This window comes from Cyrtonyx montezumae, unplaced genomic scaffold (genome assembly GCF_038088225.1).
Source record: "Cyrtonyx montezumae isolate F1298 unplaced genomic scaffold, pur_monq_1.0 scaffold_3, whole genome shotgun sequence".
NCBI classification, from domain to species: domain Eukaryota; kingdom Metazoa; phylum Chordata; class Aves; order Galliformes; family Odontophoridae; genus Cyrtonyx; species Cyrtonyx montezumae.
In genome coordinates, this window is record NW_027072034.1 from 137324275 (window position 1) to 137340918 (window position 16644).

A 16644-nucleotide genomic window follows, 5' to 3' on the forward strand; every position below is an offset into this window, starting at 1 on the left:
ATTAATTCATAATATATTCCAGAGCTGATGTCAATTCTTATTCCCTCAATCTCTTCACCTTCACCACCACAGAAAAGGTCTGTGGCCCTGTTGATACCAGCTGCAGGCATCCCTCTCCAGACTGCAAGCAGTGCCTGTTAATGAGGCCACCCCAGTCTCAACTAAATGTTAAAAATATCATTAGCTCACCTGAAGACAAAATGCTCTCTGTCACTTAGAAAGGAACAGCTCAGATCTCATCAGGAAGCCTTCCTGTATACTGGAAGTTACATTGCATGTAAGTGTATAGATATGCCTATATACTTTGCCACACCTTGCACCAATATATCTATGCATTACTGGCTTTTATGTGAGATTTGGAATGGCATCAATTAATTGTGTGGAAGTGGTGAGGTTTGGTGTGGCAGAGCTTGAAGGGACACTGTGATCAACTTACTGTTTGCAATATGCATAATTCATAGAACGCTTTGCTTTCATCCTGCAAGTCTTTATGAAGGTTTTTCCTCAGGAGTGTGGTAAAGAAATCAGGCTGTACCTCCTTTCCTCATCCAGACATGTTTGTTTTCCAAACCCAGTGTGTTATATACAATCTCAATTCAGAGATTTCATGGTTAGACAACCACAGCAAGAAAACTAGATGCAGAAAAGGTCTGTTTCACAGGACACATATACAAGAGGGATGCTGAGTACTCTAAACACAAAGTGTCTGGTTTTCCATCTTTTTGTGAGATTAGAGTGAGAAAAAATGCAAAAAGCTGGCAAATGAAAACTCTCTTTTTATTTATACATCATGTCCAATCTCTGCAACTCACTCTCTACACATTCACTACAAATGCAGGACACTGAAACACGTCACTGCAGAGGCTGAGAAGAATGGATGGCTAAACTGAAACACTGATGTTACAGAATGAGAATCCGGCCTACCCTGCATAGATGCAAACTGACAAGGAAAATGCAAAGAATTGGCTTTAGTTGTCCAGGATTTGGGCTCCACTTGATCCTTCCAGTAGCTGCCCCCATTTGCTTCCCTCACAGACAAACGCACAAGTGAGCCTGGTCTCCAGCCAGTTCTACAATAAACCCCACATGCTCTTCCCCTGCAATCAATGACTGTGTCCCATACTCCTAGACAGTGATCTTTCTCAGCCTGTGACATGCCATAGAGACACCATCCCAGTTTGTGGACAACACTGTGTTAAACAGTAGACCCAGGATCCTAATAAAATTCAGGAGGAAGTGGAAGCCTCTCTGCACTCTTGCAGATTCCTCTGTCAGGACAGAGTCATCCTGACAGCCTAGCTGCTGCATCCATGTTCCCAGTTGCTCTATGGATTTTGCAACTGGCATATTGTAATAGACTGTTTTGCAATCCTTGCTAACAACATGGGGAAAAAAAGGTAAAGAACTGCACGAGGAAAAAAATACCAGATTTGATACAATACATCAGGGTTCTACTCCGCCCATCTCCTAAATCTAGCATTGTTCAAAAGCATTAGCTGGCAAAACCTGGTTGCCAGCTTCCTTCACGCTCTTTTTATTTCTGTGTTCAAATATTTGCCTTTGGAATCCTTGCATTGCACAGATGCCCCTTGCTGGACAATGTCTAAACTCAGAGCAGCAACTGTACCCTTCTGAACTCAGGCTTTCTTCAGCTGGAACATTACAGATTAATCACCAATTTAGCACAACAATGCTTTAAACTGAAAAACAGACCTGCTTCTGAAAACCTGGCTTTATACTTGGCATTGTGTGTTACAGAATAAACAAACATAGTCCCAGGATGTACAGTTTCTAAAGCCGGGCATTTTCCTGTAAAGATTTTATCCCTGAGATATAAGAGATGCATGTTTCAAGAGTTTATCCTACCTTTCAGCTAGGTATGCATATCCCAGACATAAACCCTACTGTAAAAATAATTCAAGAGTGGTGCAACAGAAAAATCAAGTCTGTATTCAAGTCTCTTAGCAAGTTTTCTTCCAGCGACTGGAGATAAGTTACCAGCTTGGCTTTCTGTGGGAATTGAAGACAATTAGGTGTCCCTCACCAAACACATTTTCAGAATACAAACATGTCATGCTTATATCTCAAGATTTTCAGAAAGTCTTGAAAATGCGTATGAAAAAGGGACACCAGGCTAAATCTTTGAAAGGCCTTTTTTTTTTTTTTAATCAAAGGCAATGTGATGCTTTTCATACTGAGTGCATTTTGTGTATTAACAATATCATAAAGTTTTATAAAAAGGTCTCCATTATTTACAATAGCTCCTACTCAAGTGGTACTGTTCATTTCATCTCAGTAAGCACAGCTCTTAGGCTGAAACTGAGGTCTGATATCATATTGCAGCTATAAAAGAAATAGACAAACCTGTATATGTGTAAAAGCTTTCCAATTTAATATTACGCTTGCATTTCTAACACAATGGCACTGCTCCCCAGGTAGAGACCAGAAATCAGATTCAAATCACCATAGGTTTGTACTGAAAATAAAGAACATTGGGTATATTCATTGAAAACAGTCATAACACCCTCTTGCCAATAAACAGCAACACTTTATTATTTCCTCTGTAACACAGCCCCTTTTCCATGTGCAGAACAGATCATCTCCTGTTTAAATACCACAATCGTGACTACAGAATACTGGAGTCAGCCAATACTGAAAACACTTAAGTGCTGTATATGTTCATAATAAAGAACAAAAGTATGAAATCATTTGCGAAAACAGATTGTGCTCATTAGCTTCAGGGCAGCAGAGACTTGCACAAGGACAGTCTTATCTTGATCTTGTGCTTCAGTTTGTGACAGCCTGTTTTGCTCAGGAGACAGCTAACTTCCACACCTGCCTCATCACTTATCTGGCACAAGAGAAGACAGACCACTTTCTAAAAGATATATAAACACCCTAATATATCATGTCAGTGTCAACAAGAATGGCAGCGAGTACTCTTTCCATTCTAATGATCTTGTTTCAGGTGCATTTAATTCTCTATTTCTTTTTCCATTTTATTATTATTTAATTTAATTCAAAGACAAGCATGTGAGGCAGATGATAACAATGCTTCACCTCGTGTGTGATAGTGCACTGAGGTCCACATCCCTCTCTGGAACTTCTCCTCAGGGACTGAAAGAGAATGAAATGAATGCAGATAACAAAGTAAATGGAGTCTCTGGAAAGTGGAAGAGGTCAGATGGGAATTGTTCATACATGCTCACTATCACATAAAGATATATAGCAGAGGGGAACCTTCCTCAAGCATTGGAAATGCATTGTAACATAAACTATGACAAATTGCATATGGTCTAGAAATCTGAATTTGGTTTCTACTGGTGGTACACAGCACCCTTAGCAAACCAATTTGCTTTGCTTCCTGTGTGTTGTGAACATCTCCTTCATTTAGCACTGTGTCTTGGCTATTTACTATGTAAATTCCTTGCAGCCAGTTTTTTCTTTCTTTGAATGCATCTGTGCAGAGTTTAACATAATGAGGCCCTGATACCGACTGAAGTCCTTTGGTGTTATTTATAATACCAATATTTAAAAATTAGCTGACTTCTATTTGGAGTTCCACCACTGACTTTAGAAGAATTTTTGTAATTTCAGTGAATGTGTGATTCAACTTACAGATTTAGTAACTGATTGGAGTAATACTCATCAATCATTCTGAAGTATGGTAATACCTCAGACATAAAGAATACTTTTAGTCCCCGAAATCAGTGAAGCACGTAAGTCCAGAGCAACACTAATGTTAGCAACATTTCTGGCATTAGTTGAATAAAATATTAACAAGTCAGGATTGCATCTGGAAATCTGATGCCTTCAGGATGCTTTCAATATTCAGTGACATACATACTTTTGCCAATGAGCGTAAAGGGAAGGAGTGCTCTGAACGACATTTCACTCACTCCCTGTGCTATTCAATTAGATGTAGCTGATATGTTAAGTGGTTTTCAGTAAAAACATAAGGGACCAGCAGGAATAGCTTTCAACAGCATTAATCAATAATGCAATAGCACAGTGGTTGAAAATGAAAAGGCAGCAGTTACCAATGGGTAGCACTGTGCTTTCTGTAACACAGCTCTTCTCTCAGGTGCAATGCTAGCGAGTGGTGGTATCTCTTCCACACCGCAGCTAGTTACACATGCACTCTAACACAGGGACATGTCTGAAGGCCTTCTATGCTCTCCTCCAGATCTCCTTGTGCTGGTTGCAGCCCATGTCCCAGGGTAAAGAATGTGCAGGAATCTTATTCACACCATGCCCAACTCTGATGCCAGCTGACTGGGCTCAATATCTGAACACTAAGCTAAAAGGAGATTCATAACTATACAAAATCCTGATGCCACAGAAACACTAAGTAGAGGATGTGAAGAGAGTACCTGAAAGTACCATGTGAAAGCGCTAGCACATACCCTGGTAGTGAACAAAGGTGCCAGCTGCCATTACCAAGGAGATTCTGGGGGACTGTATGAGAAAATATCCAGCTGGAGCAGGAGCTTGCGAAATCCTAAGCTAGAAATGATGACAAAATAGACAGCCCTCTTCAAGGCTGTGAAGAAAGCACAGCATCTGTGATCTGCCATCCTCATGTGCCGCATCCTTTCACTGCTGTTGGTGCATTTGATTGCTTGTGTTTCAGTTCTGCCTTTCACAGCACAGTCTAGTGATTAAAAAAAAAAGCTCCCTCCACCCCCTTTGTTCTTATGTCTTATATTAGATAAAACACAGTTCAGTACCTGTTTAAGGAATGCCAACTTCTCCTATTTATCCTCCTCTTCTGTTGAGCATTTTTCATTTACATGTTTCTAACAAGAAGGATTTCGGCACCTGTTCTGTGCAATGTGAAATTCACATTATGTTCTTTTCTCCCAGTTCCATAATTGCTATGAAGATCCTGGTGCCAGGAGGCTGCTCTGTGACACAGTGAATAACCTTACTTCACAAAACAATGATGTCACCTAAGTTACAAAGCATAGTTATACTGAATTTTTGGTCCAATCCACATTATATCTGGCAGCAGGCAGTATGTAAGGCATACCTGAAAAGAGCCCTTTAACCATGAGCTATTCCTTTTACACCATCTCCATGCTGCACAGAGCAAATGAAACAAGAAGTAGAATGGGGTCAGATAGGCATCACTACAGGGAGTGTTAAGATAAAGAACCTTAACTTAAAACTGGAAGATCTAGTAATCTTAACAGAGGCTAAGGATTAGGATCAGTGCTTTTACAAGAAGATGAATTATACTTTGAGAAGGAGGGAATCTATCAGAATGAAAAGCCAGCTTCATGAGAGCAATTTAGCAAATGCAATTTCAGCTACGACTGTAAAAATGATGAAACTGACATGCTGGTAAATGTCAGTTACTTGAAGCTTATTACTCATTTTATGTACAATAGCATTGTCTTAGTACTCTGCTTGGAGTAGATGAAAACAAAAATCTACCTGCTCTATAATTCTGTAGCTGTAGGTACATGACCCATTAGCAATTGCATTTTTTTTTCTACCAATAGTTCACAACATCCCCTGAAATTACCATCTAAATGGAAAATGGTACTAATTTTCTATAGATGCTTTCAGTTACTTCAGATTAAAAAGAAGAGAAAAAAAAAAAGCAAAGCAGATAAGAGTTTGTTTTCTCACAAACAGAAATGCTGTTATTTTTTTATGCTAGCGTATACAGTGGGGATGCTATAAAGTCTTTAAGACTGGTATCATACTTTGTGTTAGCAAAAAATGCTGGAAAAATACACACTTTCTAATACAAAGGAGCTCTGAGTAAAATTAGGGTTTTTTTTCCAATGTTTCCTATGAGAGAAGCAGATGCTACCATAACAAACAAAATTTATATCAGATGCTTTCTAACAGTTTATAAATAAAAAGCACTTTGGGGCTGCTCACATGACAGGTTTGCTTCTGGTGCACTGTAACTTATAGTCAGTGTCTACAGGCAATTTTCAGGCTGCAATCCTTTTATAATATTTTCCAGTTGTCTTGTTGCAAAAAACAGTCATTTGATATAATAGTATACTACATTAAGCATGTCTCAACTTAGATCACAGCTAGTCATGCATGAGGTGAGCAAGATCTTTCTAGTTTTCCCCAGCCAACAGCTATAATCTGTGTCCTTGCACTGCTGATGTTGTATCCCCAGTGTTTCCACAGACTCAGAGGAACAAAGCCAAGGTGAAGGCATGTCTCTGTTTATCCTGAAGACATAAGTGGGCATCAATCATGTTTAGCCAGTTGGGTGTGTATAAACTAAAGAAGAATGAAAGGGTTAGGCCAGGGATATTCTGGGAATGTAGATAAAAATAAGAGGTTTAAATCTTTGAGTCCCAGAAAAGTATGAGATAGGCTGTCAGGTGTATTAAGTAATGAAATGCATGAGATTTGGGGATGCTAAGTTTTCTTCTGCAGTATGTGCCACTCCATTATTTCCAGCCTCATGTGCTATTTTTTTTCCGGATGCAATTAGTGCTGAGCAGGCCGACAGATGTTGCCAATTTGGGAGGATTTGTTACATGAAATTTCTTAAATCTCCTCACAATCCCAGTGTTACATTAGAGGTTCAGCATTCAAGGAAGCCTGAAGAGTGGGTGTCATACCTTTCTCCACCAGATCTGAAAAAGTTTGAGCTCAGCACAGTGGTACTGGACAGGCCTTTCCACCCCTCACAATTCCACAAAGCCATTTCAGCCATTAGCACGGATGAGGCTGTAAAACATACCCATTTCTTGATAACTACGTAAGGCAGAGACACAAGAAAGTGATGTGTTCGGGGAAATGTAAAACAGATAAACAATACACAGTGGCAGCAGCAACCGATCACCCACTCATCTGTTCTGCCAGCTCCAGGCTAGATAACAAGTTTACACACAGTAACTGCTTGCAAATACACCCTACAACTACCACCGTGTGCTTTCCTTCCTGCCCTGGCAGAATATGAGGAAGCAGGAAAGTAAGCAGAGACACTCACGGGCATGATGAGTTGGTTCTATTTTCTGTAGAAAGCATAAAATACAGCAATCACTTGCCATGGAAACCTGAAAGTATTGAGACTCAATTTCAGAAAAGAAAATGGTTTTAATTACAAGAGTAAATGTTATTAGCAAGCTATATGCTAGACAAGAGAAAAAGAGCCTTGCTACAAAGATGTTTTGTTTCTTCAACTATTTGAGAGCATAATGCCCATTCTGCTGATATTATTTGCTATGTCCTAATTGGCAGTCTGCAGCAAATGAGTGGAAGAAATGGCAAATGGGTAGCAAGATAGATGTTTCTCATCCTCACACCAATGTCAGCTGAGGCCAACAGGATTATAATTCATGTGGCTTAATGTAAGGGCTGACCTGAAATTCCTGTGTTTGAGCTAGTCACCTTGGTCCCTTTTATAGCCACTGGAGAAAAAAGGAGATCGCCAGTGGAAAATGCACATCTTATGGTAGAAAACAAATTGTTTTTCCCTGTAGAAGATCACATGCTAAGACTCAGTTACTGAATTTCTATACATAAAATCGATTCTCAAAGGATCTTGACCAGTGAGAGAAAACAGATGGTCAAGGCTGCTTATTCATTGTGCCCTAAAGCCACTGGATTTTTATTCTGAAAGACAGCTTGTAATATAACCAGAAGCTACGACTTCCCTCTGCTGGACAAGCACTTTAACCACAGCTTCAAACTCTCTGTGGCCTCATTCTAGCTATATGAATTATGTGTCCTCCGTTTGTGGCACAGCTTCAACCAAAGAGCAAATTATCGCCTAGGTTAGAACGTAATGTCAAAACTTTCTACTAAAGAGAAGTGGGGAACCTTTGATTTCTTCAGGTCACAGAGTCACAGCATTGTAGGGACTGGAAGGGACCTCTAGCATTGAGTCCAACCCCCTTGACCAGGTTGCACAGGTAGGTGTCATCATCTGAAATCTTACGCTAAGACTTTCCATGACAAATTGTAGCAATATGAAATCACTCAGCTAAGGAACTCTATCGGGAAAATCATTTTTATTCAATTTTCTCTAGCTTTTGAGTGTATGTAGTGATTTTAGGAGAGTTTTGTTTGCAAATGACAAAAATAAATAAATGAATAAACAAACAAATAAATAAAGGTATGCTTGGAAGGCATTGTCACATGAAAGAGATATATATGCATATATCCATAGCAGCCTGTGTAAAATTTCCACATAAACAGAAAGCAGAATCACAAATTCAGATAACTGTCATAGGGACACCACGCCTTTGTTGTAAGAATGGAATGATTTGCTTGTAAATGACTTAGTAACGGAAGCTTCCACAAAAATCATGCTCTGTTAAATAAAATAAATAAATAAAATTTGAAATATTAGAAGAAAAAAAAAAACTTATAAGCGCTTTCCACTCCCACGTGGAAGATTATTACGCAAAGACGTAGAAATGAAACCACCAAAAATCACTATAAGCAGAAACAAAGGGACTTCACGAGGGACATTCGGTACCCGATCCCACAACGCAGCCCTAAACCCCGAGGACACAAACTCCCCGATCCCACCTCAGGCACGGAGGGACGCTCGCCATAACGCGCATGCGCAGTACCGCAGCTCCGCTCCTACAGACGGAGCCACGTGCTGCCGGGGGGGGCACAGCTCGACCCCCCTCAGTGAGCTGCACTTAGTACAGCCCACTCACCCCTCCCCACAAGGCTCTGCCTCGGGCAGCGCGCGCACTTTGAAACCCAAGCCTTCGCGGTGCCGCGCGTGCGCAGTGGCCAGAGAGTGCTCTTCCCGCCCTCCTGCAGCGGTGACGCGGCCGCGCGGAGCGTCATCGGCGCGCGCCGGAAGTGCTGCCGGAAATAGTTCTGCGCGCGGGGCCGGGTACGCCGCCGCCGCCGCCGCCGCCGCCATGACCTCGGCTCTGGAGAACTACATCAACCGTATCCTTCCGCCGCGCTGATGGTCCGGAGGCGGCGGGATGGGGCCTTCTTTCTGCTTACCGAGATGAAGGAAGGCTGGGGGCGGGTTGGCGGTGTCGCGCGGCTCTGCAGACGGAAGGGGGGGAGGGGCCGAGAGGGCCCTGCAGCCTCCGGTGCTGCCCGTTTGTTTGGTACTTGCAATGCCGTGGTGAGGAGCGAGGTCCTCAACCGGCTCGGCCCTTCGTGGGGGATGTAGCAGGTATTTAGCTGCCCACTCACATCGTGCATTCAGGAGCTGTGTGTGCTGCTATTTTTCGAATCTTTTTCTTGCGAGGTCCATCTGTTAGTAAAACTTTTCAGTCCTGTTCTGAGGTTGTGCAGTTAGTACTGGGAACGAAGACAATTGGACTCTTAAGCTGTAGTTTGCTTTTCACAGAATCGCAGAATTGTCGGGGTTGGAAGGGACCTCCAGAGATCATGGAGTCCAACCCCCTGCCAAAGCAGCTCCCTAGCCCAGGTTGCACAGGTAGGTGTCCAGGTGGATCTGGAACGTCTCCAGAGAAGGAGACTCCACCACTTCTCTGTGCAGCCTGTGCCAGTGCTCCGGCACTGCACTGTGAAGAAGTTCCCACACACATTTGTGTGGAACTTCCTATGCTTCAGTTTGTGGCTATTTCCCTTCGTCCTATTGCCACGCACTGCAGAGAAGAGTCCAGCCTCATCCCTTTGCCTCCTGCTCCTTAGATACTTATAGACATGATGAACATTTGTAATGTTCATCTTTGTATGCAACTCTGCATATCTGGGGAAGTGAAACTTTAAAGCAGGTTGACAAGACTTGTTGTCAGTATTCCTATTAAATTTGGCAGAGTGGGTTTTTTTGTTTTTAAAGGCCTCTAGTAAGCTTTTCTGCCTTTTTTGAACTTATGACATACAGATGTTAGAGAAAATGCTTATGATTCTATTTCAGGTATCTCTAAATGTTTCCTTAATGAATTCTGTCAGGTACTGTTGCAGTAATAACTTCTGATGGAAGAATGATAGTGGTGAGACATTTATTTCGGGGGGGAAAGCAGGGCCTCAAGACACTTAACTGTCTCATTGGAGGACAGGCAGTTTCTCAATGAAAGCCTCTCTTTGCTTGCCTGTTCCCCAGTTTTTATGGCTGAGCATAAAATCACATGGTAGCCGTAGGTGGCTTGGAGACTGCCTTGGTGCAATGCCAGCACTGTTCAGCCACAGCCAGAGGTGGTATCTGTACTGTTACAGCTCCAAGTGCAGAGCACAGCCCTGTATGGGCTGATGTGGAGAAGGTTAACTCCAGCCCAGACTCACCCAGTAAAATGAGTTTAAGTTTCATAATCTGGTAAATGACACAAATCAGGTTTTATAATCTATCCAAAGTCATGTTGAAGTAGCACAGAAATTCTTCATTTTTATTGAGTAGTGTTGTGGAACTAAGCTTACGTCCTTTAAAGAGACACTACTTTGCATGTTAAAAATGGTTTCAGTATTGTTTAGCATGTAAGAATCTTAACTTTTCTGTTCCTTGACTTTATTTTTAACATTGGATTTCTGGAAATTTCCATACAAAGGAGACTTGAAACAGTGTAAAATCAATTGTCTGGACCTAAATAAAAGTTTTTTTTTCTCATACTAAATAAAGTAGTTGTTAGCATGAACACTCAGTAGTAAACAGATACCTTTTGCTTAAATTGATTGCTTTTTGAAAGCTTTCTTCTACAGCTGTTAGTATTTAAGACTAACACTAAACCTGATTGGAGCATCTGTTCTCTAGTTCTTTTAATATTGCCACTTTGCTGTTTAAGCTATCAGTGAGAGCAAAGATATAAGTTTAAAGGACAGTTTGAGAACTTTTAATATTCTCTGCTTTTTTTTTTCTTCTCAGGGAACCCTCAAAGGTTTTGATCAAACCATTAATTTGATTTTGGATGAAAGCCATGAACGAGTGTTCAGTTCTTCCCAAGGAGTTGAGCAAGTAGTGCTGGGATTATACATTGTAAGAGGTGATAATGTGTAAGTAGAGGCTGTTTTCGTTTAAACCAATAAAAAAATTGTTTGTGCACACACACACACACACATATATATATATATATATATATATATATATATATATATATATAAGTACATGCATGTGCAGTCTTGTATCTTCCATCTTTCTATCTGTGGATAGCTGTGATAGGGCTGTCAAAGATGAGGCATGTTAAATTGCAAATAGCTACGCTTCTCTTGCAAAAGTGATTGCATCGTAATGTTAGGATATTGTTGGTCTAGAATATCTGAGTTGTAAATTAACCAGATCACATAGTGATGGCAGCGTGAGGAAAGGATCAGTGTGAAGGTCAGCATTTTTCTGTTAGTCTAGATTTTGTGTAGATGTCTTTATTCCAGTCTGTGAATGGCAGGGTCCCTCAACAGTAGAGGAGAGAGAAGTGTGAACATATTGTACGCAAGATCTGCCTTATCACAAATCAGCAACCTGATATATGAAATTAACTTTTAATAGAATTTTTTTAGGGAAACTAAGGGAGAATTAAGATAAGCCTTAAGGGAAAAGGAAATACTTTGTATTATTAAAAAATGCTCAAAGGTTCAGGCTTGACAGTGCAGCAACTAGACTGTTAGAGCTGGTGTAGTAGCAGATCGAAAGTGGGAGTTGCTAGTTCATGTCAAATGCCACGACACAATGAGCAGAAAACCTCAATAAGTGCAGAGAAACATAGAGCTGATGTGTCGAAAAGATGGGGTGGCCACAAGAGAGTGAAAAGAAGCTCTGGTAATGGGCCTTCTGGGAAGATGAATTTTGCAGCAGCATTCTGAAACCAGATTTTTTTCTTTCTTTTCTGGACATGCCAGTCTAGATAAGAATTTTCATTTCTAATTCCAAGGGATATTTATGCAAAGTGTTGGGATTGAGATTTGTATCAAATGTGTTTCTCTAATGTCATTGAGAAAACAGCTTATTTTGGAAGGTCCTCATCACTTTTAACTTTACCCTTATTACAAACAAAGCTCAAGGACGGAAGGTTTAGATTGGGTGTCAGAGAGAAGCTCTTCATAGAGGGAGCAGTGAGGTGCTGCAAATGGCTGCCTGCAGAGGTTGTGGGTGCTCTGTCTCTGGAGGTGTTCAGGGCCAGGTTGGATGGGGCCCTGGGCAACCTGGTCTAGCACCAGATCTGGAGGTTGGTGGCCTTGCTGGTGGCAGAGGGGTTGGGACTCGGTGATCCTTGATTCAAGCTGTTCTTTGATTCTGTGATTCATTACATTCGAATGTGTATATTTTTTCCATAGTTAGCACATTCAGAAATATATTCATTAGAAGGAGTATTTCTGTGTTCTTGCAAATATTAACCCACTGATGTTTGCTGTCTGTATAAGAGAGGAGAGTGAGAAACGTTAACTTCAAAAAAAGGAGACTCTGAGAAGGTAGGGAAACTACTGAAGAATAAGCAGACATGAGATAAATTATTTCCAAGCATTCCAGTGTGGTTAAAGTTGCATACTAGTCATGCAGTGACTATGCACCATCAATCAGGTCAGTATGTTTCAATAGCAAGTAAAGATTATTAGAAGGAGAAAGACTAAATATATTTATACTGGGTTCAGAAAAAATCCAGAACTTTATTAAAGACTGAAAAAAATCCTTCTTAAAAATGAGCATCTTAAATGGGTATGTGTTTTTGCTACTTCAGAAGCAGAAACCATGAAGCAGATGTCAAAAGTGGCAGATTTCCTTTCTTTTACATTTAGGAGAATGAGATCTGGTGAAGAATCTGTATTTGTTGACCTGAAATTTAGGCTCTGATACAACAGTCAAATTTAATCTTAGGAGATGTTACAAAATGAAAAGTTGTTTTGAAAAAGCTGTTGATCTGGGATCAGGTTTTCTTCATCCAAGAATTCTAAAGGGATTCAAATATGAGATTAGTGTTCATGCTGTTAGTTGCCAACACAGTGAAGATCGAGTCAGTTGATGGAATTAAGAAAGCTGCTCGGTATTCTGGTCTGCTCATCATCATGGAAACCTTGATACCTCTGAGGAGATGTCTTACTCTTAAACTTAGTCTTGTCCCTGTCTCTAGCTAGTTTGTAAATACTGGTTCATCAGGAAGAAAAAATATTAGGAATTATTAGAAAGACTACTAGAAGAGCAGACACCGTCGTGTCACTGTGTAAATACCTGGTATGTCATGGCCTTCGGAGGGCTACAGCAGGAAAATGCACAGTGAGCAGGAGTCAGAATAACCTGAGGTAAGAAATGTTATGTATCAAGGAGAATCTGAACAGGCAAGGGCTTTTCAGTCTGGAAAAGGCACAGCTGTAGAGTCAGCTGATGGCTGAAATGCTATAAGGAGGTGGGAGATTACCATGAAAAATTGGAGTTTAAGTGATAGAGCTCTACGATTGAATTAAGCAACAAAAACAAAACAGAATCTTCACTTTCCAGATTTGCTTCAGAGGATTTTAACAAACAATAAACTGTTTTTTATTACAGTGCTGTCATTGGTGAGATTGATGAAGAGACAGATTCAGCTCTTGACTTAGGGAATATTCGAGCAGAACCCTTAAATTCAGTCGTGCATTGAAAAGAAGAAAACGCACAGGGACTTTGTAAATCTTTGGTTGTACAGACCTATTTAACAGTGTTCAACAGCTTTTACAAATTGTGCGTAACTTGTTTAGTCACCAGTTTTTTATTATGAATATGTTGTAGTTTCACATGTAAATTAAAGTTTTTACATTTTACTAGATATGTTTTTGTTGAATTTACTTTGCTGTGCTACTTTGCTATAAAGTATATATTGGGAATTTCAAGCTGTGGTGTGGAGTTCCAAGAAGGTATTGCAGCTCTGCTCACAGGCAGGCCTAAACTTAGGTACTAGAGTGTTCTTTGAGGGAATGAGACAGGTCATTTCCACCTCTTTCAGAAAAGACTGCTGACAAAAACTGGCAGCACAGAGCCCGAATGGGCTGATAGGCTGTGAGTTGTCCAACAGAATGTTCTTCAGTGAGGTAGGCAAAGGATGGCCTGCTCCAATTGTAGGAGGGAGCCTGCTCAGAAGCCAAGTCTTGTCTGACAAACTTTCAGCTGTGATATTTGATTACCTACACGTGGATAGCAGCAATAGTAAGATTATTTTTCACTTTTACATTCAAATCTTGTATCAGTGCCAGAATTATTTCCATTTGATGCTCTTGGTTTTGGTCTGGATTTGACAAAAGAATGTGCTGGGTACGCTGGGGAAGCAATCAAAGGCAGGAAGACTGATTGGAAGAGGGTTCTTTAAATCAAACCTAAGGCCTGCTAACCTAAAAACTACAAAGATGAAATTGTAACCTAATAAAATTAGGCTCTACAGTGGGTTGTTAGGTCCCTGCATGAACATGGTACAGAGAAAACCATATTAGATGCAGCAAGTTGAATTGTTACCAGTCTGATACTAGTTAAGACTATGCTGCAGCTAATGCAGCAAAACTGTTGAAGGTAGTGAAGAGAGAAAAGACAGAAGAATCGAACAGAGATTAATTTTGAGAGGAAAAGTAATTTCCTCTTCCAGAATCTGAGGACAAAAGAGAACCACAATCTGTGATTGTACTGGACAGGGCTATACCAGCTTGTGTGTGCCAGTTAGCTGCCAGGGATCCTGTGGTCTCCTGCTCATTACAGATGTAGAGAAGAAAATGTTTCCCAGGAGATGGGGCATTTTCTGCAAAAGAAGTCTCTTGCTGGAGGGAAAAGTCCTCAGCAAAGAAGAACAATTCCCTTCTCAGGCTTGAAGGTGCTCTCAGTGAGTACTGAGTGCTGGTCTTAGAGTGTCACATGGTTCCTCAGGGTACGTGGAGAGCCCTACCGAAATACAAAGGTGTCAGTTCACGGTGTTCTTGAAAGCTGGCTTTTCCTGCCAAGAGCTGAAATCAGAATGATAAATACCAAGTACTTGAGTAAAAATCAGTGTGTCCTTGCAGATTAGCAAACTGATTTTACAAAAATGAGCAGGGCAGAGAAAGGTGATGCTGAGGATAAAAGGAAGTAACACTGAATTGGAGGTAATTGTCATAATCCGTTAGGTTTCCTGCGTTGCCTGACGTTGGTCACTTCCTCCTTTTGTTTATTTAAAAGACATCTTGGAGTTAAAGGACAAATCTGGGAAAGGATGTCTCCCATGAAGTGACTGAGCTGGCTTATAAAAAGGTGTGTTGAATTCATTTGGTGTGTATGGAGCAAAACAGTAGCTGTCTTTGTGGTCAAGGAGCACCTTCCCTACCTGCAATCCGTGTGTGGTGCCTCCATGTCCACGTACCTGCAACATTCTTCAAACATTCCATGGTGTATTGGCAGATTCCTGGGTTCAAAGAGCATGGATTCTGTTTTGAGGCCTCACTGCTGAGGGAGGCTTTCTGTCCAGCTCCTTGCTATCAACTATGGCCCGTTATCCTTAGGCCTTGGACTTTGTGCATTCTGTAAATAAAGTAACTAAGACGTGTATCAGACACACTGAGCTAGATCTGGAGATAGGACGGGTTGTGTGATGTACCTGGTACAATTCCATCAGCGTGCTGCTTTCCCAGTGAACATATCAGTTCTGTAGGTGTGAAAAGCCTCTGCTGGGTGAAGCTGTACTCCACTGAGAGCTTTACTTTGCATGTTCACGTGGAAATGATCCTAAATACCCGGTGGGCATTCTCAGTGCCTTGCAGAAAGAGGGCTTAGGCAATTGCACAGCTGACAGTTGGTGTTTGTCGTGTTCCTTTAGGAATTAAATGGCAGTGACCGTGAAGGTGCTTCTCAGCACGGGAAAAGCCTTTCAGAAGAGACTGGGAAACTCCAGATATGAGTAATGCCTATTCCTGGAAACATTTGCCTGTTGTGCATCGTTCAGGCTGTGGGTTTAAGGAGCCACAGTGCCAACCAAAGGAAGCGTGAGCCGAGGAGCCACACAGCAGTAGCTCTGCCTCCGTGTCAGACAGCAGTGTGTGCAACCTGTTTGCATCGTTTTCATTCCTGCTTTCCAGTTGTGTGCATACAACCATGGGAAAATAAAAATGCATGAGCTTATTTTGAGTGGAAGAGGGTTCCTCAGTTTCAGTTGCTGTCACATCCATCAGCCTCAGCTGTCCCTTGCTTAAAGGCACACTTTGTGTACTGGGTATTCACAGGCAAAGCATCCATGACAGCTGTATGTGTCAGAAGGCGGTATCTGTACGGACCAAGAGCTGAGGTAGGGGGAACTTACACCTGGTTTAGTTTAACTCCATGTGTCAGGAGGCAGTAGTAAGTCAGGTGTTTGCCTTGAAAATCCCGTACCTGCATGAGATACAAATTTTTTTACAGTAATTTTTAAAGTAATGACAAAAATTAAAGGCCAACAGCATCCTGGCCTGTATTAGAAATAGTGTAGCCAGCAGGAGCAGGGAGGTGATCATCCCCCTGTACTCAGCTCTGGTACGGCCGCACCTCGAGTACTGTGTTCAGTTTTATAAGTTCATAAGGTTGGAAAGGACCTATAAGATCGTCTAGTCCAACCATCCTCCTATCACTGTCTCTACCCAACTACTAAATTAAGTCCTTTAGCACCTCATCTAAACGCTTCTTGAACAGCGCTAGGGACGGTGCCTCAACCACCTCCCTAGGCAGGCCATTCCAGTGCCTGACCACTCTTTCAGAAAAGAAATGCTTCCTCAGGTCTAATCTAAATCTTCCCCGGCGTAACTTGTGGCCATTCCCTCTCGTCCTGTCATTAT

The 16644-nt window shown here is 41.4% G+C and overlaps 1 protein-coding gene across 1 annotated transcript; it reads left to right on the forward strand.

Annotated features, from left to right (window-relative positions):
* The first annotated feature begins 8860 nt into the window (after nucleotides 1-8860).
* On the forward strand, nucleotides 8861-13647 carry LSM8 (LSM8 homolog, U6 small nuclear RNA associated). The gene is made up of 4 exons (XM_065743488.1): nucleotides 8861-8901; nucleotides 9886-9926; nucleotides 10790-10917; nucleotides 13397-13647. The coding sequence occupies exons 1-4, from the start codon at nucleotides 8871-8873 to the stop codon at nucleotides 13485-13487; spliced, it is 291 nt and encodes a 96-aa protein (XP_065599560.1). The 5' UTR covers nucleotides 8861-8870; the 3' UTR covers nucleotides 13488-13647.
* The last annotated feature ends 2997 nt before the right edge of the window (nucleotides 13648-16644 follow it).